This window comes from Sander vitreus, chromosome 8 (assembly GCF_031162955.1).
Source record: "Sander vitreus isolate 19-12246 chromosome 8, sanVit1, whole genome shotgun sequence".
In the NCBI taxonomy this organism is placed as follows: Eukaryota; Metazoa; Chordata; class Actinopteri; order Perciformes; family Percidae; genus Sander; species Sander vitreus.
The window spans coordinates 33,984,222-34,011,641 of NC_135862.1; the positions used below are offsets into that span (position 1 = coordinate 33,984,222).

General features: G+C 41.4%; 1 protein-coding gene across 1 annotated transcript in view; it reads left to right on the forward strand.

The window, feature by feature from the left end:
- The first annotated feature begins 610 nt into the window (after positions 1-610).
- Positions 611-27,420, forward strand: part of agbl1 (AGBL carboxypeptidase 1) — a 110,814-nt gene continuing 84,004 nt past the window's right edge. Inside the window, exons 1-6 of the mRNA XM_078256184.1 lie at positions 611-680; positions 12,973-13,046; positions 17,631-17,694; positions 21,618-21,764; positions 23,619-23,750; positions 24,939-25,032. Of these exons, the coding sequence (XP_078112310.1) occupies positions 611-680; positions 12,973-13,046; positions 17,631-17,694; positions 21,618-21,764; positions 23,619-23,750; positions 24,939-25,032 (581 nt within the window). The remainder of the gene's footprint in view (positions 681-12,972; positions 13,047-17,630; positions 17,695-21,617; positions 21,765-23,618; positions 23,751-24,938; positions 25,033-27,420) is intronic.

The window sequence follows — 27,420 nt, forward strand, 5'->3', positions numbered from 1 at the left end:
TCCTGATGTCAGCACGTTTAGCCACAGCAGCAGAGGAGACATGAGTCAGCTGCTCAGTAAGTAAGTCAGTCTGTCTGACACTTTGGTCCCAACTGAAATATCTTGACAACTATGGGATGGGTTTACATGGAGGGTGAAATCTTGCAATTTTGAGTAAATATCTTTTACAACTGCCAAGTTAAGACAAAAGGAAATATCATGTTGGTTGGACTTATTTACTATTTATGTAGCACGGCAGGGGTGCAACATGAGATCCCTAGAATCCCTTCACACACACACACCCACACACACACACACACGGCACACACACATCGCACACACACACACAGCACACACACACACACACACACACACACACACACACACACACACACACACATTTGGGCTGCTAACCAATGGCACAGGGTCATGTTTAAAGCTCAGCCAGGTGCTATAAGTGCTGCCTGCACACTGGCTCTCCCTGCAGTCACTCACAGCAACCAAAGTTCCCTCACATTGGCTCCCAGTGAAAGGGGAAGACAAGGAATTAGTGCCTGCCCATACTTTTTACACTGAATCCTCTGCATCTGACACAGACATACCTGCAGAGAAACAAGTGGAAAGAGTCAGAATGTTTGCTTACGGACGAAGTAATTTCACCTGGAATGGAACTCTGAGAGAGCTGCAGGGCAGCTGGACAGGTAGGCTGAGTCTGAGGGTGTGTATGTGTCTATGTGTGTTAGGCATATATATTTCTACAAAGAGAGAGAGAGAGAGAGAGAGAGAGAGAGAGAGAGAGAGAGAGAGAGCAGCAGAGTTAAACTATCATATAACCCTATAGTGAGCATTATTTGTGTTTAATTTTTTTTTTATATATAATAAGTAAGTAAGTAAGTAAGTAAATTTTATTTATACAGCGCTTTTCACAGACAAGGTCACAAAGTGCTTTACAATGTGCATAGACAATAAAAAACATGGTAAAAATAATCAATAGAATAAAATACAAATACAACAGAAACAATATAATATACTATATATATAATATTAACCTGAGGTTCTGTTACAAATCTTTTCACCTGACAGTCATAATCCCAAAGGGCTCTTCATAATTACAATCCTCTGACACATCTGACAATCTGACACATTGTTGCTGAGTGACAAAGAAAGAATGCAAAGAATCACAAACAGAAATGTGGCACAGCTTATGGCTGTTCTGTCACAGAGAAGCAGAGCGATGTCTAACTGCACTGCTATCTCTGCTATGTGACTGCGTTATGTCCTGAATGTGAGGGGCCATTCTGTGTCCCGACAAAGTGATGGGATGTCACATCAGATCAGAGGAATAGCAGAGAGCAGCATCCAACAGTCTAATGACACATTAGAGATGTGTTCATGCTGATCATACATGCATGCATGAATAATTGAATAATTGTTAACATTTAAATGAGTGTGACATTTAGGATCTATATAGTGTGGTTATGTATATAGTGGGTGGGGGGGGGGGGCTGTATCATGTTAAGTTGCTATAAGCAGAGCTCTGAGAAGTCGTAGCATAGATCCTGTTATAGTTCTTTTCCACTTCAGCCCTGCGAGACAGACCGACGGACAGACACATGTTAACAGCTGTTTTCTGACAGCCAGCTGTGCTGTTACTCAACATTTCTAAACATACTTTTCCAAAGTGTATTATATGCTATATACAGTGCTGTACAAATACTATGACATTGCACTGTATAGCGGTGAATGTGTGTCATGCATAGGTGGAAATCCCATGGGGGTCGGGGGGGTCAAGACCCCCACCCCCCTTGGTCCACTGCCTGCTTTACCCACACCAAAGCCCGTCTACGGAAAGCCTTTCCACTCCCTAGTCAGCCCTATTGTACTGAATTTGGTTGCAGTTCCACCAGAGTTCCACTGGGGGTGATCGCGGTCCAGTGCTAAATGAATGGGACTCTATGGAGCTAGACAGCTACATTTGTCTCTTTCGCCTGATTGTCATTGAGAAATCTCAGATTTGATTGTAGTTTTTGCAAGTTCAACATGGATTATAGGTTGAAAGTTGAATGAACGAGTACTTATGTCATTTTGATTTCTTACAGGTTGAGTCGTTGCCCATAACACGCTAGCATTCTGCTAATGAATGCTGATTGGTCAGTGAAGGACTGATTACGGAGATCCCGCTTGATGGCATCCAAAGCAGAACCAGAATGTCAGAGTGAATATTTCGGCGTGGTCTTTAAAACATTAGCAAACCTCTTTCTAGAACGTGTTTTGACAGAGAGAGTCTAACCTGTCTGCTGTGTTGTATTAACAGGGAGAGTCTAACCTGTCAGCTGTGTTGTATTAACAGGGAGAGTCTAACCTGTCAGCTGTGTTGTATTAACAGGGAGAGTCTAACCTGTCAGCTGTGTTGTATTAACAGGGAGAGTCTAACCTGTCAGCTGTGTTGTATTAACAGGGAGAGTCTAACCTGTCAGCTGTGTTGTATTAACAGGGAGAGTCTAACCTGTCAGCTGTGTTGTATTAACAGGGAGAGTCTAACCTGTCAGCTGTGTTGTATTAACAGGGAGAGTCTAACCTGTCAGCTGTGTTGTATTAACAGAGAGAGTCTAACCTGTCAGCTGTGTTGTCGATGCCTCGAGAGGAAAACGGAAGTGACTCAGAGCTTGCCGTAAAGCAGTATCTCTGGTCGTATAAGTGTATGACGTCATTGACATTTTAAAAGGCTTTTTAGATAAAAAAAAAAAGCTACTTTAAAAAAATCTAACACCCAACAGTGTGTATTTTCTTAGCCTTTTGAATGCAGCATTCAAATTACTAGACAAAAAATTATATCCTGAGACAAGTGGATTTTGAGGGATATAGCTCCATAGAGTCCCATTCATTCTGCACTGGCCTGTGAGTGTCCCAAGTGGAACTCTGGTGGAACTGCACCGTATATCTACCTACCTACAGCTCACATATACCCATGCATACACATAGACACAGATGCAAACATACATGCATACACACACATTTACACTTTTTTTTTCTTCTTTCTTTTCCATCTATCTTCTTCGTTTCCATCTATAGTTAATCAAATAATAACACATCCAATAGCTTGTTGGATAGAAATGCACCCCTACAACTAACGTTACCACGGCGATAAGCCTAATGTTAGGTGTGTGAACTGATATTAGGGTTTATTATTATTAACTAAGTAAGTAACTAACTAAGTAATATTGAAGATCTACAGTTGTGTTTTGCTCAATATGATGTTAAGTGGCTGATCAGTGGGTTTGCTGCAGTTAAATATACTGTATATCCTCTGTCCAAGACGAAACCTAATATTTATGTGGATGACGCAAGATCATTTTATAATTATAATATGACCGCGTGGTGAACCTATGAACCTAACTCATATTTAGACATCTGACATTAAAGATTTGTGTTGTTGTTGCCCAGATAAAATGACAGAGAAAAGAAAAACAGACATAAGATCCTTTTTCAGTACACCAAAACGCCAAGTAAGTACAATAAGTCCTCATATCAAGACAATATGGTAACATCTTTATAAGAATGGGTGCTTATGGAACTGCTTTGAATCCGTCCTGCTGCCCTTTGCTGCGTGTCTTCCCCCATCTCTGTCCCACCTTTCCTGTCTATCAACTGTCACTCTATAATGAAGGGAAAAGCCCCAAAAAAATAATCTTTTTTTTATGTTTATTGTCCCCCCCAACTGTTAGATGAGATGTACGCCTATGGTGTCATGGTACTAATTGTACAAAAGTCTGCTAAATGTAAATAAAACTGATGTGACTAAGAATGAAATTACTGCCGGTTTTAACATTTCACAGATATATTATTTTTTTTTTGTGGTGTTTATTGGTTTTCAGAACACATATGTTTTACAGATCAGTACAATGCAAATAACCATTTTTTAAGAAATAAGAAGACAAAAAATTATAATGAAAATCTGAAAAAATAAATCACAAAATAAATGAATATACACATACATATATACATACATGTGCATACATTAATAAATAAATTATAATCAATAAATAATAATAATAAAAAATAATAATAATAATAATAATAGTTGCTTAGCAGTTCAATATAAAAGGATTAATTGATGCAGTGTAAAAAAAGAATAAAATAAATAAATATCTGAATAAACTTATGACAATGAATAGGGACTAATAGTCGCATGAGAGGAGATTTAAAGCTTAGATTCAGACTATGAAGGGACGCCATATTTTCTCAAATTTAAAGGCAGAGCCTCGCAGTATTAATCTTAATTTCTCTAGTTTCAAGTGATTGGGTCCTCCTAATTTCCTGCATTGTAACAGAGGCTGTGGGGTTTTCCAGCTAAGGAGAACCAATCTTTGTGCTAATAACATTATAAAGGCTACCACTATTTTGTTAGCTCCCCTGAGAGGACTTCCATCTCCAAAGACACCAAACATACCAATCAAAGGATCTGGATCTATCGTCTTTCTGACATCAGATAAAGTCTGGAAAATAGACCTCCAATAATTGTGTATTTTAGGACAAATCCAGAACATATGTGCCAACGTGGCAGGAAACTGTTTACGTCGATCACAAGTAGCATCTACAGGTGCTGGTCATATAATTACAGTATCATGAAAAAGTTGATTTATGTCAGTAATTCCATTCAAAAAGTGAAATTTGTATATTATATTCATTCATCACACACAGAGTGATATATTTCAAGTGTTTATTTCTTTTAATTGTGATGATTATAACTGACAACTAATGAAAATCCCAAATTCAGTATCTCTGAAAATCAGAATATTACTTAAGACCAATACAAAAAAGGATTTTTAGAAATGCTGGCCAACTGAAAAGTATGAACATGAAAAGTATGAGCATGTACAGCACTCAATACTTAGTTGGGGCTCCTTTTGCCTGAATTACTGCAGCAATGTGGCGTGGCATGGAGTCAGTCTGTGGCACTGCTCAGGTGTTATGAGAGCCCAGGTTGCTCTGATAGTGGCCTTGAGCTCTTCTGCATTGTTAGGTCTGGCGCAACGCATCTTCCTCTTCACAATACCCCATAGATTTTCTATAGGGTTAAGGTCAGGCCAGTTTTCTGGCCAATTAAGAACAGGGATACCATGGTCCTTAAACCAGGTACTGGTAGCTTTGGCATTATGTGCAGGTGCCAAGTTCTGTTGGAAAATGAAATCTGCATCTCCATAAAGTTGGTCAGCAGCAGGAAGCATGAAGTGCTCTAAAACTTCCTGGTAGACGGCTGCGTTGACCCTGGACCTCAGACACAGCGGGAAACACCAGCAGATGACATGGCACCCCAAACCATCACTGACTGTGGAAACTTTCCACTGGACTTCAAGCAACGTGGATTCTGTGCCTCTCCTCTCTTCCTCCAGACTCTGGGACCTTGATTTCCAAAGGAAATGCAAAATGTACTTTCATCAGAGACCATAACTTTGGACCACTCAGCAGCAGTCCAGTCCTTTTTTGTCTTTAGCCCAGGCGAGACGCTTCTGACGCTGTGTCTTGTTCAAGAGTGGTTTGACACAAGGAATGCGACAGCTGAAACCCATGTCTTGCATACGTCTGTGCGTGGTGGTTCTTGAAGCACTGACTCCAGCTGCAGTCCACTCTTTGTGAATCCCCCCCACATTTTTGAATGGGTTTTGTTTCACAATCCTCTCCAGGGTACAGTTATCCCTTATTGCTTGTACACTTTTTTCTACCACATCTTTTCCTTCCCTTGGCCTCTCTATTAACGTACTTGGACACAGAGCTCTGTGAACAGCCAGCCTCTTTAGCAATGACCTTTTGTGTCTTGCCCTCCTTGGGCAAGGTGTCAGTTGCTGTCTTTTGGACAGCTGTCAAGTCAGCAGTCTTCCCCATGATTGTGTAGCCTACAGAACTAGACTGAGAGACCATTTAAAGGCCTTTGCAGGTGTTTTGAGTTAATCAGCTGATTAGAGTGTGGTACCAGGTGTCTTCAATATTGAACCTTGTCACAATATTCTAATTTTCTGAGATACTGAATTTGGGGTTTTCATTGGTTGTCAGTTATAATCATCAAAATTAAAAGAAATAAACACTTAAAATATATCACTCAGTTCAATCAGTTTCACTTTTTGAATGGAATTACTGAAATAAATCAATGTTTTCATGATATTCTAATTATATGACCAGCACCTGTATTTTGGCAAGTTTTACTTTTGAATACTGAAGGCGATGTAGAACCTTGAACTGTACAAGCTGTTTCAACTTTCTTCAAAGCGTTTTCCCACTGATCCTCTGATATAACCAGACCCAAGTCATTCTCCCGTGCAGATTTAAGAAGGACTAGAGAGGTTTTCTGCAATCCTGACAAATAATTATACACAAAGGATATTGCTGCTTTAACTGAAGGATCAAAAGTGAACAGAGATTCCATAGCGGTAACGTTAGGTAGTGTGGGGAAGCATGATGTATTGGATTTAATAAAATTGCGTATTTGGAGGAATCTGAAGAATTGATTTTGTGGCAGACTAAATTTAATGCGCAATTGTTCAAAGGAAGGGACTATTCCATCAATGAACAGATCTTTCATTGATTTGTAGAAAATATTTTTTTCTTTCTATATTCTGGAGTTGTCTCTGAAGTTTTCTCCCCCAGACACGCTTGCAGGAATGACATGTAACAGGTCACCTCCACTCTGGAGCAGGACAGTCAAGGGACAAAACATGGTGACACAAGAGAGGAAAGAAATCCTGTCCCCAGCAGTGCCCTGGGTTCTCTCTGTGTATAGACTTGTATCTCATGTAAATGTGAAAGATATAAACAACACTTTACATGTAGAAACATGATGAGGAACCATTAGTTTTTATTAATATGATAGACTGTAACAGCTGGCTGACTAACAGAAAACGTGCAGAGCTTTACCTTTAGTGTTGTCATGTGGGTGTCCTTGAGCTCTGACAAACACGTTGAATGCATTTCTTTCCTCATGAAACATTGTTCACATTCATACATTTTATTGGCTTGCAGTCTTCTTCTTCTTCTTCTTCCCTGCTTTTGTTGGCAGGGCATTACAGCACATGTTGGCGTGTTATGCCACTGGTTGATCAGTGAAGAAGTGTGAAACCATTGGGAGGACTGTGTATCGCACCCATTCATATTTTATAAGATCAATGTACCACAGGACAATGTGACAATATATGACAAATGTTCAGAGTGATGATCCTTCAGAGAATCATCACCTGATGTAGGGTTTTAAGATAAGAAAAGCCTTCATTGCGAGAAATTTACACATTTACTGAGCTTTATTGTGTCAGCTCATTGTTTGTCTGTCTGGCCAACCCGGTCTCACGCCAGTTCGTGAAATAGTCACGTTATTTTGATTTATTAATTTGTATACAGGTCACGATTTTCTTGTTTATTTCGTGTACAGGTCACGATTTTCGAACGTTACCATTTCACAAACTGCCTAAATGACACTGGGCTGCTCTGGGGGACGCAACAACGGGAAAATTAAACAGCACAACGGGGAAATTCAACAACACACGCGGCGACAAAAACAGGGCGGACCGCCACACACGCGGCCACAACAGGGAAATTAAGCGGAGCAGCGCTGGCGACATGAAACGCCACAACAGCGGGACGGTTGAGTTTAGGAAAAGAAGAACTGGGAAAGGTACTGTCACACGCATGGGACACGCCCAGACAACAGCGGGACGGTTGTGGTTAGGAAGAGAATAAGGAACTGCAACATGCCGGACACGATCCCCGGTCTCCGTGGTGAAAGTCCTGTATTGTTTGACCCATCCACCCCCCCGACCAACCTCCCTACATGGATTTTCTGCTTTTCATACTACTCCCTACCGTTGTTGCGCTGTGATTACGAAACATGCTTCCCATTTAAATACATTAAATTAAAATTCATAATCACCACACGAAAAAAATGACATAATCGTGCCCTGTTCACAAATTAATAGATTCAATAATTGTAAAAACTGCCATGAGACTGGTCTGGTCTGGCACACTTTACTGTTCTGCTTCACTCTCTCAGCTCTCATAGTGTAGCAGCAGCAGCTGGTTCCAGTTGGAAAGCTCTGATAAACTCAGTGGACCTGCTCAGCGGCAGACAGACAGTTAAAGACTAGCTGGTGAACACAGAGGAGTATTCAGCAGCTACAGAGACAGATGTTTCCCTCAGGATACTAAAAACAGCTGAAAGAGGGAGAATATTGGATTGACATTCATCAGGTGGACACAGACACAAAGACTCCTGATGAATGATCATGTTGCTCTGTAACTGCTGCATGTGGAAACATGGAAACATGGCAGCTGTTTGCTAACAAGTTCAACACGTCACCTGAGAAGGTGATGATGTGTTCGTGTTTGTGCCAAAATATCTATAATTGAATATGAATACTGAATTACCTGGGGCATATCTGGTTCATTCCTGGCCACAAAATGCTTTCCTACAGTTTGATAATGTTAGAGATTATATGAGCAACAGAAAGTTTTGGTTCTGCTGTGTCCAGTGACAAGATGAGGTGGATCTATGTTTGGGACGGATCTGTTAATGCTCTCAGACTGAGTTAGCGCTGTAGGATCACAGGAAGAGTAAAAAGGGAAATGTGTGTTACACTGACTTTTGCTCTTTGAGCATTCCTTGGCTGCACTGGAATGTAAAGTGGTTTGACCCTCAGCTCACCGGTCACTACCACGACACTGCTGATCACACACCATGTTACTATGACAACGTCACAGAGAAGTCTCACGCTAGTGGAAAAACGGGGTTTGACGGCAAGATTGTGCAAGTATGGTGCCTGTGTATGTGTTTGTGTGTGTGTGTGTGTGTGTGTGTGTGTGTGTGTGTGTGTGTGTGTGTGTGTGTGCGTGTGTGTGTGTGGGGGTGTGTGGGACACAGGTGGACATGATAACTCAGCGGATCTGTGACCTTGTGCACGCACACACTCTCCTTGTTGTCCTCATGGAGCACTCACACACTCTGTATTATTAGCACACAGACAGCAGGTTCAAAGGCAGCTCTGAGAGGAACCTGCTGTTGGCCAATAGTTAAGAACCAGGAATCAACACATTGAGACACCAATCACCCTTTTATAATAATGAGAAGTCTGCATTAATTATTAATACAGTTATACTGCATATCCTGTATAGTTTGTTGTGCAAACAGAAATCAATACTGTAAATAGTTCTTGATTTAGATGTTTTGCATATGTAAAGGAAGAGAGAGAGAGAGAGAGAGAGAGAGAGAGAGCGAGAGAGAGAGAGAGAGAGAGAGAGAGAGAGAGAGAGAGAGTGCATTTTTCCCTCAGCAGTGCCTGCAGGCTGCATTTACCTGTTCCGGACATCTACGTGGCAATATTCACTTGGTGAGACGGATATGTACGTTTTCGTGATCAGCATATATGTGAAAAGAAATGGCCGTCAGGTGTTATTAGTTTGTGACTACCTTTGGCTGAGAGGTGTTTCCAACATCACAATCCCTGATGGAAATGGAAAAGACAAAACGTTAAAAAATGCCATGAAGTTGAATAACCGCCTCTCCTAACCAGTATGAACATGAAGTGAGGGAGGCTCACACTGCAGTAGTTATAGCCACGTGGCAACTGCGTGTATGTTTTAGGCTTACCGGTTGGAACCATAGAAAAAGTCTGGGGGAGAGAACATGTAAACTCCACACAGAAAGGCTCTGCACCATTAATCAACCAACCAGAAAAAAGGTGTCTTTCTCTCCAACTTGTTTTCTCTGTTTGTCTGATTTACAGCTACATTTCATCACAGAGGGCCTCCTGTGCTTCATGTTTTTAATGGCAGTGTGATAGCCATCCCATCAGTGTTAAAGCAGAAATGCTCCAGGATCAGTGCACCAGAAGCCCCACTATCAGCCTCTAGAGCCTGCAATGTGCATCGCTACAATATCAAAGAGTTGGACAGAAACAGCATACTGATCACTTTTCTATTCTTAGATCCCTGACCATGGAACAGAAAGGTCATGGAACCACTGCCCCCCCCCCACAGCCCTGTGGCATCAACCACTATTAATCTATGTTACAAATGTACAACACTATTCATTATATAAAAGTGGATATTGTTAATTATTCATACAACTAAAGTGTCAACATATGTTGGTTTGGTCAGCCTTCTGGGCAACTGAGTGAGTGTTTCAAACGTTTGTCCATTAAAGTTACTTCCAGGTAACCATTTGACCGGACTTCCTGCTGACCGGACTTCCTGAGTCTCCACTGACCCGCTTTCCAGAGTCTCTGAAGGCCGACCCCTGCCTCCAGTGTCAAGTCGGGGGCCTGGCCGACCCCTATCTTCAGTGTTCTGTCGGCGGCCTGGCCGACTCCTGTTCCTGTTGCCTTACTGCTGGACCCTGGCCCAGCTGACCTGTCTCCCGACTCTGGTCCGACTGACCCGCCTCCGGCCCCCGTCTCCAGTATCCAGTCAGCAGCCCGGCCGACTTCTGCTCCTGTTGCCTTATTGCCTATCCCTGTCCCTGTTCCATTTACCTTGTTGGTGGACCCTGGCCCAGCTGTCCCTTCGCCTGACTCCAGCCCAGCTGTCCCTTCGCCTGGCTCAGGCCAAGCTGGCCCTTTGCCTGCCCGGCCCCCAGAGGGTCTTTGCCATCCTGCTCGGCCTCCAGAGGGTCTTCGCCGTCCTACCTGGCTTACTGTGAGAGGGGTTCCGCTAGAGGGTTTCTGCCTTTGCCGTCCTCCTCGGCCGCCAGAGGGGTTCCGCCTTCGCCGTCCTGCTTGGCCACCAGAGGGGTTCCGCCTTTGCCATCCTGCTCGGCCGCCAGAGGGGTTCTGCCTTCGCCGCTGCCTGCCAGAGGGGTTCCGCCTTTGTCGCCGGCCGCTAGAGGGGTTCTGCCTTCGCCGCTGCCCTCAACCCCCATTTCCTTGTAACAAGCTAGAGTGTACATTCTGACAACGTGACTCCCTGAAAGGACAAACTGTGTTTGGCTTTAAAATAGCAGCAGATTGTTGCCCTAAATGTTGTCTGCAGTGAAATAACCTGGCAGCTGAAGCAACAAACAGGGTCTTCCCTTATTATTGAGGAAATGGAAATGTGTGTGTGTGTGTGTGTGTGTGTGTATGTGCGGGTAGTATGTGTGTGTGTATGTGTGTGTGTGTGTGTGTGTGTATGTGTGTGTTGAGCCATGTAGGGGAATCCTGTCTGTCAGAAGTGTGTGTGATTTCAGCTGTGGATTAGCATTCTGTTCCCGAAGGGAATAACAAGGCCTATTAACTGGTTCCATCTCTGAAAGCGTGTGTGTGTGTGCGTGCGTGTGAGTGAGATGAGGCGAGAGCCCTGTAAAGTTCATGTGGGCTGGAAAGCTGGCTGTGAGCTCACTGACTGAAAGTTAGGATTAAGGATGGGATCAGTGTGTCCTTCAACTTGACCCAGTCTGTCTCCATTACACATACAAACACACCCACGCACTGCTCATCATTTCTACTAAAAAGACTTGTGCTGGGTAGTTTCAGAGCTGATCAGGATCAGGGCTTGATCACATGGACTTGATGCCGCTAGCGAGTATCGAACACTCTGAAGTGATGATACAGAGAGCTCGCTGTCATCACCTCTAATGAGAAGAACTGAGCTGAACTACACACATCAGATACACAGCAGACACAGCAAGGCGTCCAAATCAATGTTGGTAATTCCATTTTTTGATAGGCTGATTAGCTGTTACTCATAATGTGTAACCAATCAGATAGTGCTGTGGACGGGACATTGAGTGAGTCAGCGCGGGGACTGCAGACAGGCAGCTGCATACACTGTACAGGGAATTATAATCACCAGAGACATTTCAAATATATATAAAATATGTCGTACTTTAACAGATTTTCACAGAAAAAAAGGACAATGTTTGTCATTGTTTTGTTGTGTTAATTGATTTCCAATCATTAATACATTTGCATAAAGCAAGCATATGTGTCCAATGTGTCCCATATCCCTTTCGAACAGAACTAAAAATAGTGATTAATCGTGATTAACTATGTTATTTGATTGACAGCCTAATTCTTGATAATGTTATTAAATAATAATAATAATAATCAGCTTGGCTGGTTTTGTTACTAATTGCACTTATGTTGTTAGTGGTTGATAGAAATGAAGTTGGTACACAGAGCAGTGTGTGTGTGTGTGTGTGTGTGTGTGTGTGGGTGTGTTTGTGGGGGGGGGGAGTACAGTAACATGTTGGGTTCTTTGTCTGTGGTTTCAGAGGCTTGGCTCACTGAATAGAGTTTGGTGATTGTAATAAAAAGGGGCTGTTTAAAGGTTTGTTTTATAGCAGCCATCTAAAGCATTATTGGTTGATGTCTCCACTGGATGTATTGTGTGTCCTGCAGCTGCCCAGCTGGCCTTGTCAGGACCTTTTTATAGTGGCAGCCTTCTCAACACTGCAGCACAAATGTTTTCTGGAGCTCTTTATCCTGCAGGGATAGGGTTACACACGCACTGACACACAACCAGCCACATTTTTAACCACTTTTATTTATCTTCATGTATCTAATAGCTCTACAACATGAACAAAGCACCATGCAAAACTGCACAGAGACACCTTTTCTATTATATTTGTACGACAATGTGTTGCAAGGTGATATAAAACACACGCACACGCACAAACACAGAGCCTGACCCTGGTAGTTAAGTCAGGGGGAGTCTCCGTTTCTCTCTCTCCTCACACACAGCAGCAGCGCTGCATGTGCGCGTCTGGCTTGCTGTGAGAGAGAAAACGAGAGAGACAGATGATTTCAGTTTCATGTGTGTGTGACGCTGTGTGCTCAGTGGTGAGGACGCACTTTGGATTTCCTCCGTCTGCCTCCCCCCGATCTCTGCCTGTCTGAGTGCTCCTGTCCTGTCTTTGTTCTGTTCGTCTATTGGTTAGTCCATCTGTCCATCTGTCTGTTTGTTTATTTATCTGTCTGTCTGTCTGTCTGTCTAACAGTGTGTTTATCCCTCTGTCTGTCCGTCTGTTCTTCACAGAACGACGTGGCCCAGCTATGACAGCATCGGCAAGCTCCTCCAGCGGTTTAGAGGTCCTCCTCTCGGCCCTGCAGGTAGGGATCCACACTGCATTGCTTAATATTGTTCATGCTATTTTAAATACAATGTTGCAAATCTAACCGCATTGACCTGTGAAAGTGTTGGGCTTATTATCTTTTGACTTAGCAGTTACCTTTTTTTTGCACAGACTGAACAGTGTTGAAATTCTTAATACCTGTTGCAGTTATTGACATTTTCAACAAAGTTCTTTACAGTAATACACGTCAGAAAACGTCCATGATGTCTTTGATTTAACGCAATGCACACTATGTGAGGTTGTCACATGAGCCAGCAGAGGCTTTACATGATGAGACCAGAGGCACCAGAATTAGTCATGTATCCCCAGGAGATTTGGGGATCTGTTGCTGCGTGCTGACATTTCAGACTTGGTTGACCTCTATCAATATCAAAAGCAGGACGGTAACATTACTGTAAGACACTCCGGTAGAAGTAAGAAGGACTCTTTGAATCACAGTACTTCCATTTAATTGCTGTGATGAGACAACGTGGCATCCTGCCTGTACATATGTAATTATGAACAGGCCCTACCAACCAACTCCTCTCTGGTTCACTGATGCTCTTCAAAGTGGACTTTGTCATTCTCACAAACTGACTCATGATGGAGATTCGGCTCAATCTGACACATGAAGTCCTTCTGATTATCTGATTGGACCATGACAGAATGCAGATGTAAGGCTCTGTAGCTTTTCAGATATGTTTCTCAGAGATATATTGTTCACACATTCAATTCCATTCACCTTCTTTGTATTGGAGAGGAGACATAATTCTCAGAGTCTGTACTGGAACACCAACACTATATGCATATTTCTCACTATATGTAGGTAAGAAAATAAGTTTTCTGTTTGTAATTTAGGAAAATCAATCAAATTAATTTCTTTGAGGCAATAAGTGAGAAACCATGCTTTTAGGTACCGGTAAACTACCTGTTGCTTGTGAGTAACACCAAATAATACATTAATATCAACATCGCCCCATCCTCTTGTGGTGGAAAGTTCCCAGAAGATGAAAAACTCTAACTAACTGAGAGGAATTCTTTGGTGCCAACACAGAAACTAGACGGATTTAAAACGTACTACCACTCAGAAATATAATGCAATTGATTTTGGTTCCTCTTGGTGTGTGTGACTCTGATAGCTGCAGCATCAAGGCCAGCTGGACAGAGATTGGTGGATGAAAGAGTGGTAGAAGAGAGGGAACATGTTGCAGGTGTACTGAATGAGTGGTATATCAAGGGGTGTGAAACTAAAAGCATGAACATGATGCAAACCCACAGGTGTGCACATACATAAGATGTGATTGAAACAGGGAACATTATAACAAAAGCAAATCTATAACAACATGCCGAATGTGAATGTTCCTGTTCTGTGTATGATATGTGAGAGAATGTGTATAGCTTCATAGATAGAGTTTGATAGCTCTATCTATAAACAGATGAACGGAAACTCTACATGACTGAAAGAACATCACGGTATGCCCTGATATTGTATTGCAGCGATAAGTCTGTAACTGTAACTGAGAGTACACTCCCACCACGTGGGCAGCTAACACAGCAGAGATAGATACTGTCAAAGCTTTGTGACATTAAATGGGACTATGAATGGAGTTGGTAATGGCGGAATGTCTCAGTGTGAACATTCATTTTTATACTGAGAGCCAGCTGTTGACTCATCCTAGAGAAAACAAGAATGGGCAGGAGAGAAACACCTCTTACTATGACCTTTTTTTTTATTTCAGTGTTGTTACTGTCTCATGCAGAAGTACATATAGGCCTCATATTTCCTTCAGGTCTGTCCAGATCCAAGTTTATAACTTTGTCTAAAAGTCTGGACTCACTTGTCACTTGGTTTGGATGAGACCACATTAGGAACTGTTCCTCACCTTCTGAATGCTGCGTCATGCTCTGACTTGACAAGGCATTCGCCTCATGTAGCCCCACATTATTCTGGGACATTCTATTCATTGTTAAAGTATTGCCATGGTCAGCAGTAAACAGCAGAGTTCTGCTTTCAGCCAGGCGCTGACAGTCTTCTGTTAGTAGGCTGCTGTATGCTATCTCCACGTGAGGTATGATGTTGCTGGAGTGGGTACGTCATTAATATCCCAGGGATTCCCTCTGACAAGTTCACTACCACGTGTGATGGTGATAGTCAACAGGCACACAACTCATTTTCCTGTTATTCAGACCATTCTAAGTCAGCAGAACTTGTTAAAGAGTAATTTAGGACCAGTGCAGTACTACTGTGTAGTCCCTGTGTGGCCGTACTGTAGGCTACCTCCCACACATCTTGTGTCCTTGATGGTAAATAACGATGTGATGACAGTCACTCATTCTGTTTTAGCGTCCCTGCAGCAGGTGTCTTTAATTCCCTGTCACAGTTCAAAGGCAAGAGACATCAACAGTACAGAAAAGGGCCGATTCTATTCCATTTAACAACTGATATGCATCCAATAGTCTTCAGGCGTACAGGCAAATGAAAAGCGAAGCAGACACTGATTTCAGATAAATGTCAGAATGTAGGTTTGCATAACAACAATGTGCTTAAAACATATGTTTCTCCACCTAATATTGGCATATATTGTCCTGATATTATTGTGCATTATTACTTAAACTGGAAATCCTCACATTATTGAGGGGGTAGCTTTTTCCTCAGATCAATGTTACACACTAAGATGAACTAAATGCATACACATTTGACAAGATTTATGAGAGTTTAATGTTTTATTAAATCTTTCAAAAGGGGCATTATATACATTGTCTAATTCCAAGACCAACCAATCTAAATGTGCACCATTCAGTTCAATTGTATGGTGTAAGCTCTGAAACCTGAGATGTGCTTGGTTCTAATCCTCATCCACCTTTCATGTGTTTGTGTTATCAACTGTTCTCTGTCTCAAGTGTGTGTGCTGCATTTGGATTAGCTTATAGAAATGTGTGTGAAGCATGTGTGGATACAAGTTGGGAGTGAATCCATGATCTTTGTTTAGGTGGGTTTACACTGTGTGAGGGGTAATTCCTGACAATCAGGAATTAATGGCAAATGGCAAGGCCAGAACGGTTCTGGAGTCCATTATTGCCGCTGAATTTCCACCATTAATTACCTTATAATTGAAACATTGAAGGGCATTTACCTGCTTATACCGTGGTCACTTGCAGATGAAAAAACATTAGGCCATTTATTCATATTTTAATGCGTTTTGCAATCAAAACAACAGAACAATCATTCCCATTCCATAAGGTTCTTTTGCAATGCAAAGGTTGTTCACTGCTCCAGTAAATAGGATGGACCTAGATACGACTTGCCACCCTTAGCAACAGGAGATATGTATAGTCCGCTCAGTTCAGAGAACTCTTCAGCTCAGACAGCTATGAGCCAGAAAGCTAACGCTATGCTAGCAAGAGTCAAAGTCAATAACATCGTGCACGGTTGGCAATCAGTAATATAATGTGACAGTATGTTTCACAACAAAACATGCTAGCTATCAGCCATGTTATTGTCCCCAAATCCATATCAAGACTTTCAGGAACAGATGCTCCTCCATGTGTAACGTTACTGTCGGCCGCAGCCTGACGTAGAGGAGGCACGTACAGGCCCTGTCAGAGACATGCTGAGCCAAACCAAAGTGTTGTATTTCGCTGCAGCAGTAGGAGGCAGGATAGGTAACAATTGACATAACTAGCATAACCCATAATCAGGGAGGCTGTTACTTCTGTGTTCAGCAACAGTCTCTCATTACAGTAACTCAACACAACTCTGCACTGTTTGTCCCTATTTAAACTGGCAGAGAGTTGGCCACAGGAGGAGGCCTCATCATACAACACACATTTTAATGAGGGTGGTGTTTGGCCAACCCAAAAGATTTCTGTCAGAGCAGCAGAATTGAATCAGCCATCATACGCCTTCAGTCACGTTGAGACCATTTTAAACCTTCAGGATGAGAAACTCTTCTGGGAAGATTGGCCTTATATCAACATGTAGAGTAAATGAGACATCAGTCTCTACAGCTTCTTAAAAGTAGAAAAATGGGGTAGGACCAGAAAAGTATTTTTTTTAACTTCTTCATACTCCTTTTTGAACATGGAAATCCTTATTTGAATCATTTACAATCATTTTGAAAGATATGTTTGTTTGTATGTTGTTTTTGCTGGTTTTCTTGCTCGTACTGAAATGTACATGTTCTTATTTATCTTTTATTTTTTTTTAACATGTTTTTAAAATAAACTTAATCAAACAAAATCACACATTCGTGTGTTGTGGGGAATGGCTGGGCTCACACAGACCTGAGAGGTCCCAACATAGATAGATTGAGCTTTACTGTGATTGTGCTCAGAGTACAATATTAATCTGTTTAGCAGCTTTTGAGCAGTGTGCATAATAAAAAAAAAAAAAAAAAAAAAAAAAAAAATGGTATATAGTTGCCATGGTGAATATGAAACCAAAGAGTCTGTTTCGGTATTAATGTGGGTTAAATGGCCATAGAGAATACAACATTCTGATGAGGGTAGGCAATCATTTCAGATAAGATAAGCTTTTGCATTCATTGTGTATTTTCTGTCTTTGTTCTTTTTGTCTGTGCAGAGTGGAGGGGATGTGGAGAGCACCTTGAATATCCTCAATGTCCTGGATGAACTTCTGTCTGCTGGTAAGCTCACATAAGCTCTTGACCACGTCACTGCATTTGACAAGGCAATATCGTGTAGGGGACTAACGTTAAAAGCGTTAAAAAAAAAAGAACAGAGGACGGGAGCAGTTTGATGCAAGAAAGCAAGCAGTTGAATCTGCGCAGCCAACCAGGTTGCAATGAGTTTCAAACCTCTCAAATCTTTCACTTTTATGCATCAAAAAGCTCCCCTTCTGAAATAATTGTTGAAAATACATTTAAAGATCAAAATCATAATGAGCAAAATTAACGTATTTTATTCTTGTTTGCAAATTGTCATTTGCCCATATACAATATTTATCCACAACTCCCACAACTGTTTACTTCTTTTACATCCTGGTTACAGTATGATTGGTCAGTAAAAGTATCTGGACATGTTTTGACACACTGCTGTTGAAATGTTATGAGCTATGAGCTGTTATATTTATGTTCTTTTTTCCTTAATAATAAGATAGAAACAGCATAATTCAAACACCGAATGTATTATTTTCATTTCAAAAGAAGAAGAATGAGTGGAGGTCTTCACAGTGTTACATGATGGGAGAATCCCTTTGGAACTTGGATGTTGAATTCGTTTTCAGGTTGTTTTTCAGTGAGCCTCGATCATTCTTGAAGCTCTAAATATTGAGTTGGGCCCTGTGTGCAGTCTCCTCAGTGGTCAGATTGAGTGGTCATTGTATGTTGAGCTGATATTCCAACAGTGCTAACCCTAGACTAACCTTCTGTTTCGGTTGTGAAGTTCGAAGAACAGCTGTGCTAAATGTTAATTCCAGCTTGTTATCGGCTGCATTTTTGTGCACCAAATTAAAGAACATCTGATTGTAAGGAGGACTTTGTAAACGCTAAAAGCATCAAGAGCATTGAGACATACAGAGCAGTTCTCTCAGGCTTTGTGACAGCAGATTACTAACTTTCGAATGGTAGTAGAAGTTCATTGGTTGATGGAGATAAACAGTTGGTGGGCCAATTCGGAGCTCCAGTCCATGGGCGTACATCTCATCTAACAGTAGGGGGGGGGACAATAAACATAACATTTCTGAAGAGCAATTTTTGAAGGGGACACAAATAATACAGCCACAATTATACTTGTAGAGGACATGTGTACACAGATGAAAGCCTTAATACTATCATTAGTGTAGCATGGAGACTGTACCATTATCCTTCTTTTCAGTGTTTCTCTTGATTCAATGAAAAAGCTGACTAAATTGACCAAAAATATTCTTCTTTAAAACCATTTATTTATTTTGAAGTTGTTTACAATCAAGCCACAAAAATACCTTAAAACATAATGACTTAGTTTGAAAAAGTGTCCCCATATAAAAGAAATACAATGCTTTTGTACACTTGTTACATTAGCTTATCATAATGTAAATGAATGAGCCACTGGTAAAGCTCATCTGCTAACCCTGACGGCCACACACCTCCAAAAATACTGACTAAGCTCAACACACTTACCTGAGACCCTACACTTGACTGTCCCTGGTCTCCCCGAGACTCTACACCTGACTGTCCCTGGTCTCCCTGTTCCTCAGTTCTTTCTGTCTCCTTTACCTGTGACATAGTGACGTTAGTATTTCCATAAGCACCCATTCTTATAAAGATGTTACCATCTTGATATGAGGACTTATTGTACTTACTTGGCATTTTGGTGTACTGAAAAAGGATCTTATGTTTGGTTTTCTTTTCTCTGTCATTTTATCTGGGCAACAACAACACAAATCTTTAACGTCAAATGTCTAAATATGAGTTAGGTTCATAGGTTCACCACGCGGTCATATTATAATTATAAAATGATCTTGCGTCATCCACATAAATATTAGGTTTCGTCTTGGACAGAGGATATACAGTATATTTAACTGCAGCAAACCCACTGATCAGCCACTTAACATCATATTGAGCAAAACACAACTGTAGATCTTCAATATTAACCCTAATATCAGTTCACACACATAACGTTAGGCTTATCGCCGTGTTAACGTTAGTTGTAGTGGGTGCATTTCTATCCAACAAGCTATTAAACAAGTTAGATAACGTTACATTATATTACACTAACATAACTGACCCCCCCAACCCCCCTAGGATTTCCGCCTATGCTCCAGTCAAAGATCAAACAATGGAAAACCATGTGGAAAAGACGATGTAACTATGACATTTCTGTTTGTTTCATGTGCTGTATTACTGTGAGGAAGGTTACATTCTCATCGCTCCACACAGATCTCATGTTTCAGCTCTTCATGCTTCATGGAAGGTGGCTGGAACACTCGTAGTGACAGAATTAGTGTAATGTTGACTCTGGACCTCAGCTCATTGGGGTATGAGGTTAACATGTTGATTTTTTAGATAAGATAGTGTTAAAGGGTGTGTACTCGCAAATATTGAACAGTGCAGTGTTATTCCTCCACTCTCCATCAACACCCTTAAATTAGGGCAGAAAGTGTAACATTTCTGAAGAAGTCAGGACACTGAGACAGGCAATGTAAGAAAAGTTCAGTTTACTAGGCGATGGAGACAAAGGTCAGTTACCAGGAAGTCACAAGGAAACAAGCTGACAACAAGCAAACAAGAGACAACACAGACAGAACATGAACAACAGTGGGACCGCTGGAAAGCTAGGCTCGAACACTAGACAACTTGACAACACTAGTGTGTGTGTGTGTGTGTGTGTGTGTGTGTGTGTGTGTGTGTGTGTGTGTGTGTGTGTCACAATGTGCATTATATTGATGTAGGATTTGTGATCTGTCTTGTTGGTTTGTTAGATGTTGTCATGTTGTTACTGTTGGATTTAAATTGTGCCCTGCCTAGGGACTGCAGATGTAAATTAGCCCTGACACACCAACCCGATTATCGGCCGTAGGACAGTCTGGCGAGGTCGCTGACTCGAGTCTGTTCGGTGTGTTCTGTACCGTCGTCCGTCGGAGGAGCTGTCGGCCTTCATTTTGGCCGACCTGACATGTTCAGTCTGGAGACAGGGCAGTCGTGTGTCACCCGGAAATGGCGAGCGGATGAAAAATATGACGAAAATCTTTTAAACTGACCTTTGTTGATCTGAAATGAAGACAGATTCAGAAACTGCACGGCCTATTTCTCGCTTAAAATGTTTTCAGAAACACGTTTCGGTGAACTATTTTAGTACAATATGAGATCGTATTCTGAACATGACATGACAGTCTGGCTGTGAATTTCCGGAGAAAAAAGAACCACGTGACGCGTTTGTCCAATCAGCTGCTGGTTTTCATTTTCTGAGAAACAATACAGAGCAGCGCCGCCTGCTGCTATGGAGACGTATTAAGTTTTGCGCACGCGCAGAGCGTACGCTCAAGTCGGCGTCGCCTCAGTGTGTTTTGAGGCATTTTCTTGGACCTCGGGGACCAAACTGATCAGTCCGACTGGCTTTTCTACCGACGGTAGGCCCGTCTGGTTGGTGTGTAACAGCTCTAAGGCTAACATGCATCAAATGGCAACATTTATGTTAAAAATTGTACATGGTCCCTAATAAATAAAATGAATAAATAACAAAATAACCTGGCAAATGACTAGAGAAACAGGACTGGTAGAAATACTGAGGGGCTAATGAGGGAATGAGCTGCAGGGGAGGAAATGGGCAGAAGGATCTGAGGCTGGAGGGAGAGGTGGAATCTGAAATGAAAGGAGAGACAAACAGAAGAGAGAACATGATTAGTTGTTGCTGGGTACAACAATTACACCTTGTAGTTCCTGTTTTTTTTCTTTGGATCATGTCATGCCACCATCTTAACACCACAGAAAACACTTAAATCCATCAGACTCTTGAACACATCCGCCCCTGCATCCGTCCCTTTAAACCCACTGGTTTTATCTGCTGGGTTAGTTTGTATTGGATTAGTCTCCAGCAGAGGAACCAGCAGCATCTTTCTATCTCTCTGCAGGTACAGATCGTCGTATCCACTACATGATCAGTAAAGGTGGCAGCGAGGCTTTGCTCATCGCACTGGTCAATGCCGGCCGCAGCTTCAGTCCCAACTACACCATCCTGCTGCCACTGCTGCACCTGCTGGCTAAAGTGGGACACAGAGGTGAGGATGGATGAGAAATTTTATGGTGATGGATGAATAGAATAGAATAGAATGCCTTTTATTGTCACTATACACATGTACAATGAGAAGCAACTCCTACATGTATGTAAAATAAATATAACAACATGGACTAAAGTAAATAGTGAAAAAAAAAGGGGGTAAGGTGCACAGTTCTGAGATGCTATATACATATAAAAAATAAATATGGTTTTATATACAGTGTGATATGCAGTGTGGGTAATTGCACATTATTTGAATGAATAATAGATATTGGACAATGAGAGTAATGATATTGCACAGTATACAGATATTGCACAGTAATGGAATTGCACAGTATTATCAATAGTATTAAATGTTAAATATTGCACAGTAGGTGAGTAAGGAAAACCCAAATGTTTGACTGTTGAACCAGAGATAGGTGAGTTGGTCAGCAGGAACAGGACATGTTGTAACCACTAGCATCTCTTTGGTAATACTACTAATAATAATGGTGATGATATGTGTAACGCTACACATATCATCACCATTGCACTTTATCCGCCCAATAGAGGATCGCAGAGCCCACCACTCAAAAACCTAGCCCTGCAACATCTGACAAATAAACCCAAAGGCTACTTTGGGTTTATTTACTCCGAAATGCCAACCACAATATGCAACAACTAGACATCAGAAATAAAAACGCCAGCCCTGCAATCATGTCTCTACTGTAAACAGGAAATCCAATTGGCCAAAAACAGCTGTCATGTTTTTAATATTCTCAGGTTGCTGTTATTGTTGTGTGCTTTGTAATCATACATTTCATACATTTGCGTTTCTTAGACTAAATCAATTGAAGACGTTTGTCAGTAGGCAACTGTGGTTTTAATCAGAAAATGATAAGATGTATCAGATAAACTCTTATGTGAAATCAGTTTGATTAACACGTCTAAATTATTGTTTTGGTGAGACTAGATCAACTGAAATGTAATATATATAATAAAATAATGATTTGGGGCCCCAGGGAAACAGCTTCTTCTTTACTCTTCACCATTTCTCTAACTGGGAATGTTGGTATTGGCAGCAGTAACACACAACCAACAGATTGGTTGAGAACAATTTCATCACTTAAAAAGTGGACACTGTCAAATAAAATCCCATGAGATTGTCCGGAAAAGTGATTTCTAAAAATGTCACCGAGAAGGCCCGAGTTTTTATTAGTGTCACAATCTCAAGGGATTTTATTTGACACTGTCCACTTTTTAAGTGATGAAATTGTTCTCAATCTATCTGTGTGCTGCTAAGATGTTTTATGCCTTGGACTCAAAAAAAACAACTAATTCTGCAGTTAAACCATTTACTATTGATAGCAAAACTACTAATACTGCACAGTACAAGTCCTGCATTCAAATATTTACTTCAAGTGAAGAGTAAAAGAGATAAATTATCAGCACAATGTACTTAACTTTACTTAACATCTGTTCAAGGTGGAGCTTTCAACGCTAATATAATGCTGGATAGTTTAATGAATAATAATGCATCATATTATAATTGTTGTATTTTGTGAGTAGAATCTGAATCTACAACGTTAACATTTCTCTTACAGGTAAATGTAGTAGTACAATGTTTTCCTCTGAAGTATAAGTACACAGGAAGTCAGTGGTACACAGTTGAGTTGCATATTTGCATATTAGCAGCAACACCGGAGGCCGTATAAGTCCAAACAGGAAGCTCAATAAAGATGATAAATATTCTAAAATAAATGATATGGTCAGCTGATTCTACGCTGTTCACCTTGACGTTACTCTGATTACACATTCCTGTGTGTGTGTGTGTGTGTGTGTGTGTGTGTGTGTGTGTGTGTGTGTGTGTGTGCAGACCGGCGTATAGGTATGAAGGCAGAGGAGGCTGGAGCTGTGCTGCTCACTCTCAATCTGCTCCGACACAACGCCCAGCACAGCAGCAGGGCTGCAGCCTGCCTCTGGGCCATCCAGGTCTTCTGTTCATCAGGTACACACGCACACACGCACGCACGCACACACGCACGCACGCACGCACGTACACACACACACACACACACACACACAGCACTCACTGATCATTTGATGAATTGATTTACAACTTGCGACAGAAGCAACAAAAGATTAATTTATTTTTCATTTATTTATCTTTCACTGTCTCAATACTTCCAGCTTCCCACAATTTTTTATTAGCTATTTACTGTATTTGCCATTCTCCTAGCAACATTTCCTGTTACCTGTGTTGATTATGTGACACAGGATAACAAATCTAGTATCTGATACCTGAGCAGCTACTCATTGGGTGCTAAGCACTCAGAGACCTGAGTCAGAGCAGGGTTCACCCACTAGGTGTCAGTGAAGTAGCAAAAAAACCAAACAAAAAAACTGGATGGATCACCTCTGTTCCAATCTTCACCATTTCTATTAATGTGTGCTTTGAATCTCGACATGATATCATTACTTTGTAAGCAACAAGGAAAGTCAGAAACGTGGTAAAAAAACATTCTGTCTGAGTAGTAACAGTGTAATAAGTGTACACAGTGTAGTAACCTAGGAGAGCTCAATGGTTACCAGCCTCGGGGGATTGACAATTCCACAGTCGTGCTCCTCTGCGAAGAAGACAAAATAAACATCGCAGCAAGCTTACTGATGCATCCACAGCTGGAGTGTTTGTGTCTGCTGCAGCCAGCCAGGTGTTGAATGAAGGATACCAGCATTTAGAGAGCAACAATAACAACCACTGCACATACAGTATGATATTGGAGCTTTTAGCATCAGACTTGTAATATGGTCTTTTTGTAAGAGCAAAGACTTTATGTATGAAATGAAAAAATATTAGAATCTTCTCGACTCTTTTTATAGAGCAGTAAACGAGCTGAAGTGGACAAAAATAAGTGCCAAGCCAAATCATGAAAGATATATGAAGTTAGTGTAAATTAAATTTAAATCTGTGAAATATGAATCTGTTTTAGTGTTATTTCCACTAACATATGGTTACCGTGAGAGTGTCCATAACAGCAGCCCTGCCTGCCCACACGTGGATACTGAAGAGTCAGGAAATGGATGATTCAAAACTCATTCATTTCAATGGAATTCAAATGATACACATTACATTACACTTTTTACTTTTCAGGTTCATGAATTCATGTTTTCAGTTGGTTGTGTGTTCTCCCTACAGTTTCTACAGCAAACCTTATTGGAGCAAACCATGGACTGGATGTCATCTATGGCCTCATCCCTCAGTATAGCACCAAACATCCGCACACCATCAAGTATGTTCGCCCAGGCTTCTGCATCTCACACTGACACTAACGTCCACCCAGAGACAGGATGGGACAATGCCTCCATAACACTGACTGAAAGACTTTCCATATGTTATTGAGCCCTGTGCGATCTACAGTACATTACACACTAGGGGAAGGCAGAGAGCCCAGTATCTGTGTCTGTATTTGTTGAGGCACCAATATAATTTGTATTTCTATTTGAATAAGAGTAGAAAGAATTACACTTCTAATTTTAAGATAGTTATGTGTTAACATAAGTGTTCTTCAATAAGCTATTATAATAATTATGAACACCTCAATGTAATATTGGTTTATGGTTTTCATAAAACCAGTAATAAACATGTATAACCATATACTTTATTGAAATCATTTTAAACTAACATTCAGTGCCTATCACATTCAAACCAATAAACTAAACTGTAAACTTATAAATGTGTGAAGTGAACGTGGCCAGAAGAGCTATAAATAGCGCTCTGTTTCTCCAATGTGATATCCATGGGACACAGGCTGACTGAGCACTGAGCACAAAGTGTCAACTAGCTGCTAACTTCACTGCCAGAGCTAACGTAGGCTAATCTCCTCCTCCTGCTCAAACAGACCTATTGCAGGTCCAACAGGATAACAAAAGACAAGTGAAGTTATAATAAACTACCCCAGCCAACCAAGAAAATAAATCAATTTGAAATAAATCAAATGAAATAGTGGCGTAATGTTCTCCATTTTGCCTGACCAGGCTGCACTGCTCTTAAAGGACAAATAGGCGCAAAATGAACCTAGGGGTTAATAACACATGATTACCGAGTCGACCGTTCTCTGAGATTTGTTGTCATGCTAATTGAATGTGACCAGTTTAGGGCAAACCGCTAATTAGCTTATGAAGCTAGTCATCGAGGCACTGGTAAAGTAAAAAGAAATCCCTATTTCTATACCACTAACAAGGCTCAAAATATCACCACACTTCCACGGTAGCATAAAGAGGGTCCCTACATGTAAACCGAAGCATTGAGAACTTTGTAAGTGTACAGACAGTTTATTAAAAAGATAGTTTAGAAAGACGGTACCGTTCACGTATACAGGCGGGCGCCATCTTGGGAAAACAGTCACGATCAGTCGAACAACGAACGCCGTGCTTGAGCTATGTTACTGGTTACTGGTTGCACGGCGTTTGTCGTTCGACTGATCATGACTGTTTTCCCAAGATGGCGCCTGCCTGTATATTAGCGCTTTGCGCTAAAACTGGTCACATTCGATTAGCATGAAACAAATCCCAGAGAACGGTCGACTCGGTACCAATGTGTTATTAACCCCTAGGTTCATTTTGCGTCGGATTTGTCCTTTAATGTCTGCTCTCACACCAATACAAACCGACGGAACACAAATACCCACCACTGAACACCAGCTGTTTGACATCTTTTTTTCTTCTTCCCGAAAACAAATAATTTCAAAATATTTTGGGGAGCTGTCCTCGGCCGGCACCCTTCGCAGGGGTTCAGTACTTTGCTCAAGGGCACCGCGACAGGAGGTGAACTGAGCTACTGCCGCCCCCCAAAACAACAGTCCAGTACAAAACCTAATAGTAACGAGATCTCACCTCATGTGCAAATGAATGGTAGTTGATGGAGGTTGTGGCCCCTGGCTGACCGTCAACATTAAACTAAATTTTCTTCTCTCAGAACCAGAACATAAAAATGGCTCAGTGACATTCAATCGCTTGTTGATTCAATCAGCAGTTTATTTATACTTTGGCAGTTTGTGGAGTTAACATTAGCATCTGGTTGGCTAGGCCTCTTCACCTTCTTCACCTTTCATTTATTTTAAAGAGTCAGTGATGGCTGGCAAACTGGCCAAACACGCTGGTCGGCATGTATGGAAAGAATTTAGTTTTGGTTCATGTTGATCTCTAGATATTTTCCTTAATCCCCCATCGGTGTTGCTTGTGGCAGGCAGGAGTGTAAACTACACAGACTGCAGTTCTGTTCAGTTAGATGACCCACAGCCAGGGTTCATTAGGTTTGTCATTCTCATAAAACTTCACAACACAAAAACACATTTCCTCCTTTCTCTGTGTTGTCAGCGGCTGCATCAAAGATGATGATTGGTTGGATGTCTAACTTCATTGTCCCCAGAGAAAGCGTCCTAATGGTTTTGGCTGACCCCCTTAGCTTTCCTCCAGAACCTTGTCAGAACAGCATTTCATCCCAACAAAACCTATTAGCTGAGTTTTGAATATTTGCTGAGGATATTGGCGATACCCAGAGGACATCTTTGGAGCAGGCTGACATCTCCTCTAGTGTGGACATCAATAGATGATAGAAATATTAAAATTCAGGCTAGAGTCAAATTTGCTGGCTTATTATTATTCCAATTGCACCATGC